This window comes from Syngnathoides biaculeatus, chromosome 2, assembly GCF_019802595.1.
Source record: "Syngnathoides biaculeatus isolate LvHL_M chromosome 2, ASM1980259v1, whole genome shotgun sequence".
Lineage (NCBI taxonomy): Eukaryota > Metazoa > Chordata > Actinopteri > Syngnathiformes > Syngnathidae > Syngnathoides > Syngnathoides biaculeatus.
Window position 1 is genome coordinate 15,065,557 of NC_084641.1, and position 14,618 is coordinate 15,080,174.

Below are 14,618 nucleotides of genomic sequence, written 5' to 3' on the forward strand. Positions count from 1 at the left end.
ATAAGCGGCTCAAATAATGGATGGATTAAAGAAGAACATATTCCCTTGTCTGGATGGGATTGTTTTTTTTTGCTGTTTTTGTTTTTTAACTAGAGATTTTGTAAATGTGTTCTTATTCAGGTTTGTGTATGTTTTTAAGCCATTTTTGTCACCAGTTTCAGCTACCTCGGTTCACTTACATAATTTTAAGAAATATTTTAGTAAAATTGTAGTCTATTTGATTTAAAAATGTTTTTTTCCCCCCAAGGGATTTTAGTTGTTCTTTTAAAGTATTGTTTACTTGTTCATTTTGTCAAGTTTTAGTGGGCTCAGAATAACTTTGTCATTCACTATCTCACGTATTGCCTCATATAGTGAAATAGGTAAATCAATCCCAGTTCGCTCTTCGGATGTTTTTATTTTTCATTTCTTAATATATATTCTATTCATTATAATACTTCAAGGGGGAAACTCAACAGTGAATGATCATCAATCACGATTATTGGCAGAAAGGGAGGGCCCTATGCGATGAACTTTTTGTGCCTGGCCCTCCTACGGAAAGCATGACTCTGATCTGTCCCGTGATGAAAATACAGAGCTCACAGTTGCCAGACCTCAACTCCAAATGGGAAGGCAAATTTTCTGACCTCTCACGTGCTCGTTGACGGCGTAACATCGGGGGCGGAACCAAATGGAGTCTCTTGTTTCCACCCAGCCGACCGACGGGACTGGGCAGTCGGACGCCGCAGAGGAAGGAAGAGGAATCATGAATCTGCTGTCAGTGTTGGTGCCTCTTCTCAAACTTTACTACTGTGGAATCAGAGTTCTCATCTACCAGATGTTCAACAGATCTTTTAATCTACCAGGTTGGCTCCTATCATTTCCCATGTTTTCCTTGGCTTTATTACAAAATATTAATAGATTGTAGGTTTGAATTTTAAAGTGATAGATTTATATTTTCTTTTACTCCAGACCACTGTGATCTTTTTCTCTGCCATACGAGTTATGATAAGGCAGAGGTGCCAAAACTCTCTCGTTACTTAGATGTGTAAAAAAATGAAAAAAAAGAACAGTACAATACAATGTAATGTACTGATGCCACTTTTTTATTTCGATTTTTCTTAAGTGCAGAAGCAAAAATGATTTGTTTAATGTACGATACCTGTTCAGATAACTTGTCACTATGAAGGGAAGAAACGAAATTACTTTTTTTAAAAGTACACTTGACCTTTGTATTTGTTTATTAGACAGACAGCAGTTTGGGATTTTTTTAACAATTAATTTATTGATTGGTTTTGTAATCTTTTGATGAATCGGGTGAAAAAAAACTTTCATTGCCATCCCCTTGATCAAAAACAGGATATTGTTTCAAATTAACGTCAGAATATAGGTAAAAAATGTTGATCTTTTTCTAAATAAAAGTAGATGTTTTTCGAGAATCTTATGTTGACTGTCCACAAATATAATCAGTTTGCTTTTGTGCAGGACTACAGAAATCTGAGAATATTTAGAGATTGAAATTCACAGGATTTAGAGAGTTATAAATGAATGTATATAATGATTAATCAATTATCCAAATAGTTGATTAATTTGATAATTCCTTAGTTGCCAATTAACCAATTAATTTTGCCCTTATAAGATGAATAAATAAAAAATCTCAACCTCTCTATTTAGGTCTACTATATTTTGCATCTGACATCTGTGGAGAGTGAAAAGAGCAAGTCCTGTACCCCATTTGGACGAAGAAACACATATTTTTGTATTTCAAATGTTCATCGTAATCCAGCGATCCGTTTTACGTAACACCTATTGCCACTAGTGTCACAGATGCACTGGAGTCTATCCCAGCTACATTCGGGCGAGAGGCAAGCTACACCCTGAAGTGGTCACTGCTAATCATACATCAAGAATAAATTAAAATAACCTCAACATTACTCCACTGGCTTCCATCTGCAAATTTTTTACTTATTTAATGATTGGCACACCTTTAAAGTAGTGTATTTAAACCATACTGCATTTCATAGTCACACAACTGACACAAAGAAACAGACAGACTTAAATGCCAGAAATATATATTTTTCAAATAACACAATCAATCGAAATTAGTTTGGAATTTACACCATTTGCTTTATTGGTAAAGATCTGACTGTCAAAGCAGATGAGGAAACTACAAAATAAGGCCATAAAATGGTATTTATAAAAAAAAAAAAAAGCACAGTAAAGTATGTGAAAGTCACAAGGAGGGAATTATTCATTGCTGCCCCGTTACTCATAATCTGCAAAAGAATGTTATTTATTGAAGTATTTGCATGAATGTTATTTATTGAAGTATTTGCATGGGGATTTTCCTCAAAGCGTTTTCTGGACAAATGTAGGACAAAACCAAGTTGTTACACAGTTATGGTGACAGGGTGAACGACTGGTTACCACATTTGCCTCACAGTTGTGAGGGGTTCAAATCCCAGCCTCCCGTGTGAGGAGTTTGCATGTGCATGTTCTTCCCGTGCCCGAGTTTTCTCCCAGTACTCTGGTTGCCTTCCATATCCCAAAAACAAGCAAAGTAGGTTAATTGGACACTCTAAATCGCCTGTAGATGTCAATGTGAGTGTGAATGGTTCTTTATATGTGCCCTGGAATTGGCTGGCGAGCAGTTCAGGGTGGACCCCGCCTCCTGCCCGATGACAGCTGGGATAGGATCCAGCATGCCCACGACCCTTGTGAGGATAAGCGGCTAAAAAAATGGATGGATTGAAACTTACACTAAGTCAATTTTTGAGAGTCACTCTACAGATAACAAATAGACAAAACATTGTACCCTTAAAACACACATGATTGCTTTCAACACATTTTCACGGAACTGTGCACAACGACAACATGGTGTAAATGGCTTTCTCTGAGACCATGAATGACATCATTGTTTATTATTGACATCATTGATCGGACCAGGAAATTATGACATCAAAACCGATCGGCCGATTAGCAAAAGATCCCAATTATCAGGCGATCCAATCAGGGCAATAAAATCTAATTTTCCTTACCTCGTCAGTGTTTTTTTTTTTAAATTCCTTTCATTGGCTTTGAGCTAGCGGTTTTTGTAAGGAAAAATGAAGAATGAAACTTGCCCGTGATGTATTTGAACATTCATTAGGAAGAAAAACAACAATTAGGTGTCTTTTTTTTCTTTTTGTGTGACTTGTCGTGTGGGCTAGGCTAGAAGTGATGAGTGGAGCAAGGAATGGATTCCTTGCATAAGAGTGGTAGAATCTGACATTTAGACCTTGTCCAATACTTGTTTTTTTTTTTGCTGACATTGGACCGATTTCAGAGATCAAATATTGATCAGGACTACCCTAGTTTCAAAGGCAATTTCTATTATCTACCAATTCTTTCAAAATGTATCACCATCATTGGAAATTAATGCCAGTTCAATTTTTTTTTTGTCCAACAAATTAATTCAGTCAACTTGTAATTCAAATATGGATCCTTTAAGACTATCTAGCTTCTGAACAGCTCTCAGTATGATACAGTACAGTTGCACACATGGCAAACAATCCATCCATTTGTATTCTACTTTTCGTGGGTGTGCTGGAGCCTATAATAGCTGACCTGAGGCAAGAGGCGAGGAAGACCCTGGAAAAAAAATCGTCATCCAGTCACAGGGCCATATAAACAAAGAAAGAACCAATTACATAAACCTACAGACAATTTAGAGTCGGTCGCAAAATTAAACATTTTGTTAACTCATTCACTGCCACTCCTCCCAGTTAGTAGGTGATTACTATCGCTAAATTAAAACTTGATTTTTTGAAGGCATAGTTTTCATACAGCTTTTGTTGAGGACTGAATTGCTCATAGGTGCAAATGGTCTTTTTTTTTTTTTTTATTAATATATATATATTTGCCCTGCCGTTGGCTCGTGACCAGTTCAGGGTGTACCCCGCCTCTTGGCTGAAGATAGCTGAAATAAACTCTGGCACGCCTGCGACCTTAGTGAGGATAAGTAGAACGGAAGATGAATGAATGAATATCATTACAGTGTGCTGGTGATCCCAAAGTATCAATGCGGGGAAACTATCATCGTCAGTGAATGAGGTGATCATTCCCAACAGGCTCTCAAATAATCATATTCATACGCTCACCTCTCATTTCCTCTCTTTGTATTGTAATAGAGTTAGAGTGCCCATTGCAATACGTTTCTTTCTTCACAATTGTGCCAAGTTGTACATGTATAGGACAGGATTTGTGATGCAGGTATCATTTTCCAACTGCAAATGGTCTGCGATTGTCTAGTCCTGTCATGCTCAGACACATTGTTCAATGTGCGCTGGGCCTTAAACTGCCTTGGGTCCCTTGAAAGGTGCTACATAAAAGCAAAGTAATGTTATTATTACCATACAACTACTAAACTTTTTTTGAAGTCAGTTTTCAGAAATACCTCAAATAATCATTTTGCATTGTGTTCTCATCTGGACTCTTCCAGTTTTACAGAAGCAGAATGGAAGGGTTGGCATTGTTACTGGTGGTACAAGAGGAATGGGTTATGAGACTGCAAGACAACTGGCAAGACTTGGAATGCATGTTATTATAGGTAGGCTACTCTTATTGTCAGTTTGCCTTCAGCATCTTAATCTTTATGGTTTCTCTCAACAGTCACATACAAGCGCAAGGACCGTTGCGCTTGTCCTGACACTATAACTTCAACAAGTTATTAATTGTGTAACATAAAATTGGAGATTAGACTAGGACCTTCCTCCCACATTTTCATTATTTACAATTAAAAACAAAAAAAATACCGTATTTTCCGCACTACAAGGCGCATCTAAAAGTCTTTAATTTTCTCAAAAGCCGACGGTGCGCCTTATGTATGGCTCAATATTGACCCTTTAGTGCAGCTCCATCTAATGGATGCATAACGTTAAACCCAGCCTCTACTGTAGCGCCCGTTCTATGCGCCTTACAATCCGGTGCAACTTATAATGCGGTGCGCCTTATATAATATGCCATTCATTGGAGCTGCGCCTTTTAGTGCGGAAAATACTGTAATGAAATTATCATTAAAAAAATATCAGGTAAGTGATTATCAGGTGCTTTAGGTTTACATTTCCGTATCTCATATTGAAGATTGCATAACTTAAACCGTCAACCATATTTGAAAAGAATTAAAATATTTGAATTCAATGTTTTATATATTTTCAAAGTTTTAAATATTTATTTGAGAAATACTACATTTGTAACGACTCTACTCTCATTCATCATCGTCATCTCCAGCTGGGAATGAGACAGAGGAGGGCTTAGCTGCTGAAAGGACAATTCAGGAGGAATGCAAAGAGGGGAAAGGTAACTAATTTTCTCCATCATATCACTTCATCGTCAAAAGTCTTGCAAAAAGAAAACATCTGTCTAGCCAGTTACAATCAATATAATAACATGCCACCAATTTTCTCACTACATATAGGTGCCACGGTGGCTTCACACTTTCACATGCATGTATACATCCAACATTTAGCTTTTATAAAGCTTACTTTAACTTGCTTATTCCATGCCAGGCATTGGGATAGGGTTAACTGTTACAATTTAATGTCAATAAACAGCTAGACGAGCCTTTGAAGTCACAGATTTCATTGACAAAGCTAATCAAGAATTGTACAAAAATGTCTTTCAACCCGTGTGTTTGAGTTGCATGAGAGAGCACTTAGTTGTGTGCATGTTATGCGAGCCAAGAAGAGAGTGGAGGGAGGGGCAAGGTGCTCTCTACACATCAGTAAGGGGCACAATTCTCTCAAGGACTCAAATAAAGCGCTCCAAAACTCTTTGCAAGGGAACGATGAGATAAAGGTGTGTTTTTTTTTTTTTTTTAATATATTTAAAACATTGATTAATCCACTTTTATCATCCAGAGCATGGGTGCTCAATACGTTGCGATCGCGCGGCAGTTTCAGTCGATCGCAACGGCATGCCGAGAAAAAAAAGAAAAGGCATCAGCTGTATATTTTTTAAACTTTAGCTCACTGCACATGTGCAAACAAATGTGGAACGGCATTTTCGAACTGTTTATGGAAAATACGACACCGACATTCCGCCGGAAAGCAAGCTGATAATGAGAAAAGTGAACAAACTAAAATCCCAATTGGCTGCACAGCAGTCACTTTTCACACAATATAGTTCAACAGCGAAAGCTGCCACCAAAGCATCGTTCCGGGTTCGTCACATCACATATAAATGAGGCATAGCTGGCACGTTGTTCCAATCTTTTAAAAATAAGGCGGGAGATATTATCTTCAATAGAATCTCTGCAGCTGTAAAGGAGTATAGTTACACGGCGCTGTGAAGCTGATGTGGCAGATGTGTGGAAGGACATCAGAGATTGTGAGCGTTTCTCACTGCAGTTGGACGAATCCACTGATGTGAGTGACACAGCCCAGGTGTGCATTTTCATTCGGATGGTGTTTAGTGATCATCAACGTGAACTCAGATAGTTACAAAAAAGTTTAAAGTTAATTATGTTGTGTAATATTGGATCATGCGGTTATGCAAGGCACACAAACATACATTTACACAGGGTTACGTATACATATAAACACATTTATTTTAAAGAATCCTTAATATACTTTAAAATAAATATGTTTTGCATTCTTGTAGTGGATAGATCTTTGTGACTTTGTCATTCTATTTCATCATTGGTCATTCTAAGAAAAAAACCCAACCACCTACAACCCCCACCCCTTCCCGCCCATCCATCGTGAGAGGCTGGATGCTTGAGAAGTAGATCTTGGGGTAAAAAAGTGTGGGCACCGCTGATCCAGAGCAAAGGGCTAATGCCAGAGCACTACAAAGGGCCGAACTGTTCTCATCGATGGTTATCGTCTGTTTGCATGCTACTACTGTAAATCATTTTCTTATTCTCAATTCCTAGTGGAGTTTCTGTTTCTGGACCTGACTTCCCTCAGTTCAGTGCGAGAATTTGTCAAAACATTCAAAGACAGAGGGCTTCCGCTCCATCTTCTGGTTAACAATGGTAGGCTTTTGTTTTGTGTCTGTCACTTTTGAATATGTAGACACCTCATCCTATTCTTCCAATGTGCATGCATTTTTAATTGTTTGTATTTAAGAGACACTATTTTAAGTGTTTTCTGCATAATATAGACTCGTACAGCATATGTAAGTACTACACAGCAGTGCCATTGATGAGATAAGATCAGAGAAGATTTGTATTCATTCCTCAGGGTAGGAAGTTACACTTTACGGCATCAAAAAGCTACACTTCCATTACTCGGGGCGCAGAGTAGGACTGCTCTTTCTCTACCAAGCAAATTGAAAGAGGCAACTGAGGAGAGCTGAACATGTGGTTATCTGCGCCTCACCAAAATACAAAAATGGTTGCTACAGAAACAGCAAAATAGGGAAGTGCTATAACTGGGTTTGATGGGCTTCTGGATTCATCACACACACACACACATCACTAAACCTATCTCAAGGCACCAACATATTGAAATGTGTTTGTTTAAAGTGTTTTGTTTTTAACATAAATGTTAATTTCTTGTTTTACCCGTGTGACAAACGGAGTCGGTTTTGACACTGTGTTGAATTTGGCAAGGCTTTTTGACACTCCAACCATGTTGTTTGTGTCACTTTGTCTAGCTGGCACCATGCTGGTTCCTGAGAGAGAGACAGAAGATGGCTTTGAGTTTCACTTTTCCCTCAACTACCTCGGCCACTTCCTGCTGACCAACCTGCTGCTTGACTTGCTGAAGAAATCAGGCAGACCAGGTTGCTGTTCCCGTATCGTCAACATGTCCTCTGCAACACACTATGCGGGGATTATACACATGGATGACCTCAACAGGAGGTAAACTGTTTTCTTGCTTAGTTTATCTTTCAAAGTGAACATGTTTCCTATTTATTTCAAACTTGAAGTTCATTGGAAAGCTTTTTAAAGAACAACTAAATTGGATGCTGCACAAACTCTTAGGATTAGCAATTATAGATTTTCTCCTCATTCTACTGATATCCTCATTCTACTGATATCGCCGACTTTGTAGCAGAAAATGGCCTGGCACTGCACTTGAATAGTAAAAACTAATTGTAATTCCGTGTTATGAATGACTTATTCTGTATACATACTTTAAATAGTAAATATACCACAAACACATTCAAACTCATCCAACAACATTCATCCATCCATTTTCTGAGCTACTTATCCTCACCAGAGTCGCGGGAGTGCCGCAACCTGTCCCAGCTACCTGCGGCAGGAGGCAGTGTACACTCTGAACGAGTTGCCACATACAAGCAAACAACCTTTCACACTTCCATTCACACCTATTGGCAATTTAGAGTCTTCAATTGACCTACCATGCATGTTTTGGGGATGTGGGACTAAACAGGAGTGCACAGAGAGAACATCCAAACTCCACACAGGCGGGGCCGGGATTTGAACCCCGGTCCTCAGAACTTAGAGGCAAATGTCCTAACCAGTCAAACATTGTGCCGCTCATTCAACAACATTAAAAAAAATGGCTTCAAAATGTAAGATTTGGGGCGGCACGGTGGGGCAGCTGCTAGTTCAATCCCGGACCCGCCTGTGTTGAGTTTGCATGTTCTCCCCATGCCTGCATGGGTTTTCTCCGGGCACTCCGGTTTCCTCCCACATCCCAAAAACATGCAACATTAATTGGACATTCTAAATTGCCCTTAGGTGTGATTGTGATTGTGAGTTTTTATTTTGATGTGCCCTGCGATTGGCCGGCAACCAGTTCAGGGTGTACCCTGCCTCCTGCCCGTTGACAGCTGGGATAGGCTCCAGCACTCCCTGCGACCCTTGTGAGGATAAGCGGCAAATAAAATGGACGGATGCATGTAAGATTTGGAGGAAGAAAAGGCCCCAGAAGTGCAGATACAGTATATGCTACCTTTGTAACCTGAAAATATACCAATTGCCAAGCAATAAAGAAACCTACTTTAGATCAGTCGAGTTGAGCTTTTTAAATAGCCTCTTAGCAGACCAAAAATATGAAGTATTAATATTAAATATTAATGTCAGTTATACCGGAGTCGGTGTCACGTCTTCTGCTAACAACCCAGGCTAAACTCAACTTCTCCCTGATATACAGTGAGGTACAGAAAGGTTTCAGATCCCCTTCAATTTTTTACTTTTTTATATTGCAACCGTTTGTTAAAATTATTTAAATCCATTTTTCCCCCTCATTCAGGTCCACATAGCACCCCATATTGACGGAAAAAAATGTGGAATTTTAGCTGATTTATTAAAAAAAGAAAAGCAACTATCACCGAGCCTTGAGTATTCAGACCCTTTACTATGACACTCATATTTACTGTAACTCTGGTGTTGTCCATTTCTTCTGATTATCCTTGAGATGGTTTTACACCTTCATGGGAGTCCAACTGTGTTTTATTATACTGATTGGACTTGATTTGGAAAGCCGCACACCTGTCTAATAAGATCTTGCCATTTACATTGCATTTCAGAAGAAATGAGAATCTATAGCTCAGAGACAGATTTGGCCAAGGTTACAAAAGAATTCAGCTGTATTTAAGGTTCCTAAGAGCATAGTAGCCTCCATAATCCCAAAATGGAAAATGTTTGGGACCATCAGAACCCTTCTTAGACATGGCTTTCTGGCCAAACTGAGCAATTGAGATAGAAGAGCCCTGGTGACAAAGGAAAAGAAGAACCCGAAGGTCACTGCGGCTGACCTCCAGAGATTCAGTCGGGAGATGGTTGAAAGTTCTACAAAGTCAACCATGACTAACCTGTTGGGGCTTTATGGCAGAGTGGTCTGAAGGAAACCCCTCCTTAGTGTAAGACAAATTAAACCCCCGCATTGAATTTGAAAAAAAAAAAAAAAAAAAGATTCCAAGATGGTGAGAAATAAGATTCTGTAATCTGATCAGACCACGATGGAAATTGCTGGACTTAATTCTAAGTGGCATGTGTGGAGAAAACCAGCCACTGCTCTTCCCCTGTCCAGCACAGTCCAAAAACAGTGAAGGTTGTTGGCGGAGGCATCATGCTGTGGGGGTGTTTTTCTGCTGCAGGGACAGGACGACTGGTTGCATTTGAAGGAAAGATGAACGGGGCCAAGTACAGGGATATAACTTTCTCCAGCGTGCCCAAAACCGCAGACTGAGCCAAAGCTTCACCTTCAAACAAGACAATGACCCGAAACACTTCAGAAAAATGCAGTGACTGTTCTTGAAAGACCCAGCCAGACCCCTGACTTAAACCCAAATGAGCATGTGTAGTTGGAGCTGAAAATGAGTGCCCACCAAGGTTCACCATCCAACCTGACAGAACTGGAGAGGATCTGCAAGGAGGAACGGCACATGATGCGCAAATCCTGGTGTGAAAAACCTGTTCCATTATTCCCCAAAAGACTCATTACAGTCCGAGCTCAAAATGGGAATATTTCAGGTTTCTTTTAAAAGAAATCTCCAAAAGATCAGCAATTCCATTTTTTTTTTTGTTAATATGGGGTGGTGTGCATACCTTAATGTGGAAAAAATTAACTTAATCGATTTTAGTAAATATCTGAATTATAAAGTCAAAATGTAAGGGGATCTGAATACATTCCGTAACCACTGCACATGATTTTAGAACAATTCAAATGTATCATTTTACTTTACTAGCTTGACACAATGGACCTTTCCGATGGCGATCTTAAGCTCCACCCCCTTAGCCATGTCCCACAAGCTTCCAAAATGGCGATTCAACAGAACACGTTCGAAGTCGATTCTCTATCGCATATTCCAGATAACATTGGGGTATGTCTTTTGCCAAATGCGTCAGACATGTCCAAGAGAGTTCGACAGAGAGGTCTCAACTATTTCATGCAAGGATATGTACACGGAGTTAAGATTTTGGATGGAGCAGGACACAATGTCAGAGTTACAGCGAAATGTTGGCGATCAATGCAAAAAGGTTTGACGCCTCACAGACTTCATATTGAAATTGACCAGGATAAAATAGTGGAATCATACTGCGCATGTAAAGCTGGGTGAGTACTTTTTACTTGGAAAGATCACGAGTAATATTACTGTAGTTTTTATAAGTGAGTAGGTGTATTCATTTGACTTGGCTCGTAATGGAACCCAGTGCTCTCTCTTAAAAGTCCGATGTGACACAAATGGGCAAATAGACGTTTGTCTTGCATGACATTGCGCATTTACATATCACTTACCCGACTCTTTGGCATAAAACATTACACACTAAATTCAGCAGGTCAGTGATACACTAAGAAAGTGAAAGTTGTTCTCCTGCAATGTATAAAGCACAGATAATAACAAAATTAAACTCAGACAAGCCTTAATCCATCGTAGACACTTTGTCAACTGTGTTTTAGGCTTTGGAAAATGAATCAACCGGGCCTTTTGTAACCTAACAGGACATCTTTCATCAGAATTGCACATTCCCCAAATGCATCTGAGGACCATTTTCTTTGTAACATTAACTTTTCCAAGCGCAACGCTACTGATGACCAGTATTGGTTGTGCGCCAATACGGCGAGAGGGGCGTGTCAAGCCAGGGGTTAACACAATGAGGCTATCTGATAGGCTATTATTGTACGAGTGATTGATAGGTCGGAAAGGTCCATTGCTAGTGGCTAGGATATTGGTGGAAATTTTTGGCATTTCGGGACATTTCAGAAAGAGCCCAAAAACACAAATCGGTGAGCTTAGCATAGGTCCCGTGAATAAAAACACAAATAGTATATAAGATGAGCTGCACTGTAACATTATCTTTGAAAATGGATACATGCATACAAATGCATTATTTTAGTGTCTTTTAGGTTCAAGAGATCTACTTTGCGAATACTAACTTTATCCCTTGCCTAGGTTAAGCTACAGCTCTCACGGTGCCTACGCCCAAAGCAAACTCGCCTTAGTCCTTTTCACTTATTACCTACAAGAGCAGATGACAAACAAAGGTTTCCCAGTGATGGTCAACGCTGTGGATCCTGGGATGGTGGACACGGCACTCTACAACAACCTGTGGAGCCTGGCGCAGGCACTCAAAAAGCCATTTGCCAAGACTTTGTTCAGGGTACATCAAACATATGTGTTTCAGTGTTAAAGTAACTTTGTTTTTCAGTCACAGTATACCTTTATAACAGTACATTGTGCCATATAAAGTAGAAAAATACCTGACTGCAATGTATGTAGTCAGAGTTTCAGTCCTCACGTTTCCACCAACTTTTTTTTTGGTTTATTTTCCCCTTCCTTCAGACACCGTCAGAGGGTGCCTCCATAATCATCTATGCTGCAGCTGCCTCTGAGATGGAAGGGGTGGGGGGCTGCTACCTCTACAATGGTGAGAAGAGACAATCAGCCAAAGATTCCTACGACTCTGAACTTCAAGCGAAGTTGTGGAGAAAGAGCTGTGAATTTGCAGGCCTACACAAAGGTTGATATGCACTGTGACTGTCCTTCAAAAACCAATACATCCAGATCAGATTTGAAATTTTCTAAGGATGTGTCTGAGACCAATGATTCCCAATCACTATCGTGTGGAAATGTATAAATTTTTCCTAATTGGTCTGAAAATTTGTAATCTCTTTGTTCATCTATTGTATCCGTACAAGCAATGTATTGTGACGGGATTAACCTGTTGCCATTCAGACAACTGAATGCATTTGTTAAATTTAACAAGACCAGATTTCCCATTTCGTAATTTGATCTGAGATCATGGTAATTTCAATGTACTGTAATTTCCGGCCTACAGAGCGCACCGGATTATAAACGTCACCCAGTACATTTGTAAAGGAAATACCATTCGGTAGATACATAAATTGCACATGTGTAAAGGCCACAAGTGCCCACATTGAAACCCACATTGAAACACGAAATATTTACAAAGGAAGACTGTGCACAGAAATAGTTTTCAAACTTCTTAACATAGCAACAACACGCTAGCATAAACAGAGCTGGTTTAAAAAAAAGAAACAAAAACATACCGGTAAAAAAAAAAAAAAAAAAAACAGCCGAGCAGCTACACAGTAGCAACACAATAGCACAGCACTAACAGAGCCGGTTAAAAAAAACGTACCTAAATCACTGAGATGCGGCAGTAACACAGTAGAAACACGGCACGAATGCACACGCGGCGCTAACACTACTGCGGTGCTAACAGGGTCAGTTAAAAAAAAACATAAAAAAAAATCACCGAGACACTGCAGTAGCACAGCAGCAACACGCTAGCACAGCGCTAACATGGCCGGTTAAAAAAAAAAAAAAAAAAAAAATGGTGAAAATCACAGCGACATGGCAGTAAAACAGCAGCAACATGCTAGCACAGTGCTAACACTTGCGCAGCGCTAACAGGGCTGGTTAAAAAAAAACATACCAGTAAAAGTCACTTCCTCGGCACATATATTCCACTGGTGTCACTTTTCCGCTCGAGTGCCCCCTTGCGGCCATTAGAAAAAAAGCACAGGGTTGAAAGCGTGTGAAAAAAGTCGCGGCTTATAGGCCGGAAATTACGGTACATGGTATTTCACTTTAGTTTTGTGTTTTTCTATTGTGAAATATGTCTGACCCTGACTCCATAATTGTGAAACATAATGCAACAGACAACTGGAACACAGGTCAGAACATTGTGGCTGCCCAATATACTGTAATTAAAATGTATTGGCTGTGCAATATTATGAGTTTTTACATTATTTTTCCAAAGCCATGGTGTTCTTTAGCTCGGATCAGAGTGTTGAAGTCATTACGATGACCTTATCTGAGAAAACATCTGGCACCAGCTTTTGTCAATTTCCTGAACTTGTTTTCTTGTGGCGGCACAGTGGCACAGCTGGTAAAGCGTTGGCTTCACAGTTCTGAAGTCCCGGATTCGATCCCGGACCCGCCTGTGTGGAGTTTGCGTGTTCTCCCCGTGTCTGCGTGGGTTTCCTCCCACGTCCCAAAAATATGCAACATTAATTGGACACTCTAAATTGCCCCTTGGTGTGATTGTGAGTGCGGCTGTTTGTCTCCATGTGCCCTGCGATTGGCTGGAAACCAGTTCAGGGTCCACCCTGCTCCTGCCTGTTGACAGCTGGGATGGCTCCAGCACTCCTGTGACCTTCGTGAGGATAAGAGGCAAAGAAAATGGATGGATGTTTTCTTATGATCCACTCGGCAGAAGCGACAGAAACCTTTGGAGTTTGGGGACACTATGCTCAGGGGCACTTCTAAAATAGTCATCTAAAAACTTGACCTTTGCCAAAAATAATAATAATAAAATATAAAATGGACAGCAGACCCATAATGCATTCATGGAAACCCCCAACATTTATTTGAAACAGTCCTGCCTGTGTAGAGATGCGTTGTCTGTACCTCTGTGTGGCGCTAAAGCCTAAGGGAAGAAGTTCCATGCCTAGATAATATGATGTTGGGGACGGAAAAACAGAGTCGGAGTCCATGTGATGTGTTCGGTTCTGTGTTCTAGAGGAAGCTTTTTTAAAAATCTATTTTTGACCATATCATGCATTCCACACGGTTTGGGAAAAATGGTATGACGGTTAAAATACTGTGACTGCGTGGAAGATTTGACTTTCCCGAGTTCGCATGTCATATGCTGAAAAACCAAGGCGCTGATTGGCCGAAGAGAAGATCTGCGGTTCCCCCATCAGAATCATCTT

The 14,618-nt window shown here is 39.9% G+C and overlaps 1 protein-coding gene and 1 long non-coding RNA gene across 3 annotated transcripts; one reads left to right on the plus strand and one right to left on the minus strand.

Annotated features, from left to right (window-relative positions):
- Positions 1-655: 655 nt before the first annotated feature.
- dhrsx (dehydrogenase/reductase (SDR family) X-linked) lies at positions 656-13,637 on the plus strand. Its single transcript, XM_061836025.1, has 7 exons — positions 656-845; positions 4,460-4,567; positions 5,248-5,316; positions 6,893-6,994; positions 7,618-7,825; positions 11,830-12,037; positions 12,220-13,637. Exons 1-7 carry the CDS (start codon positions 671-673, stop codon positions 12,400-12,402), a joined length of 1,053 nt encoding a protein of 350 aa, XP_061692009.1. The 5' UTR covers positions 656-670; the 3' UTR covers positions 12,403-13,637.
- Positions 7,001-14,508, minus strand: LOC133509213 (uncharacterized). 2 transcript variants are annotated; one of them, XR_009797266.1, is made up of 5 exons: positions 13,649-14,508; positions 12,138-12,296; positions 11,901-12,026; positions 7,710-7,786; positions 7,001-7,635 (listed from the first exon to the last, which is right to left on the minus strand). It is a non-coding gene; the product is annotated as an uncharacterized LOC133509213 (long non-coding RNA). The 2 variants fall into 2 exon arrangements; XR_009797267.1 differs by lacking the exon at positions 11,901-12,026.
- Positions 14,509-14,618: the final 110 nt, after the last annotated feature.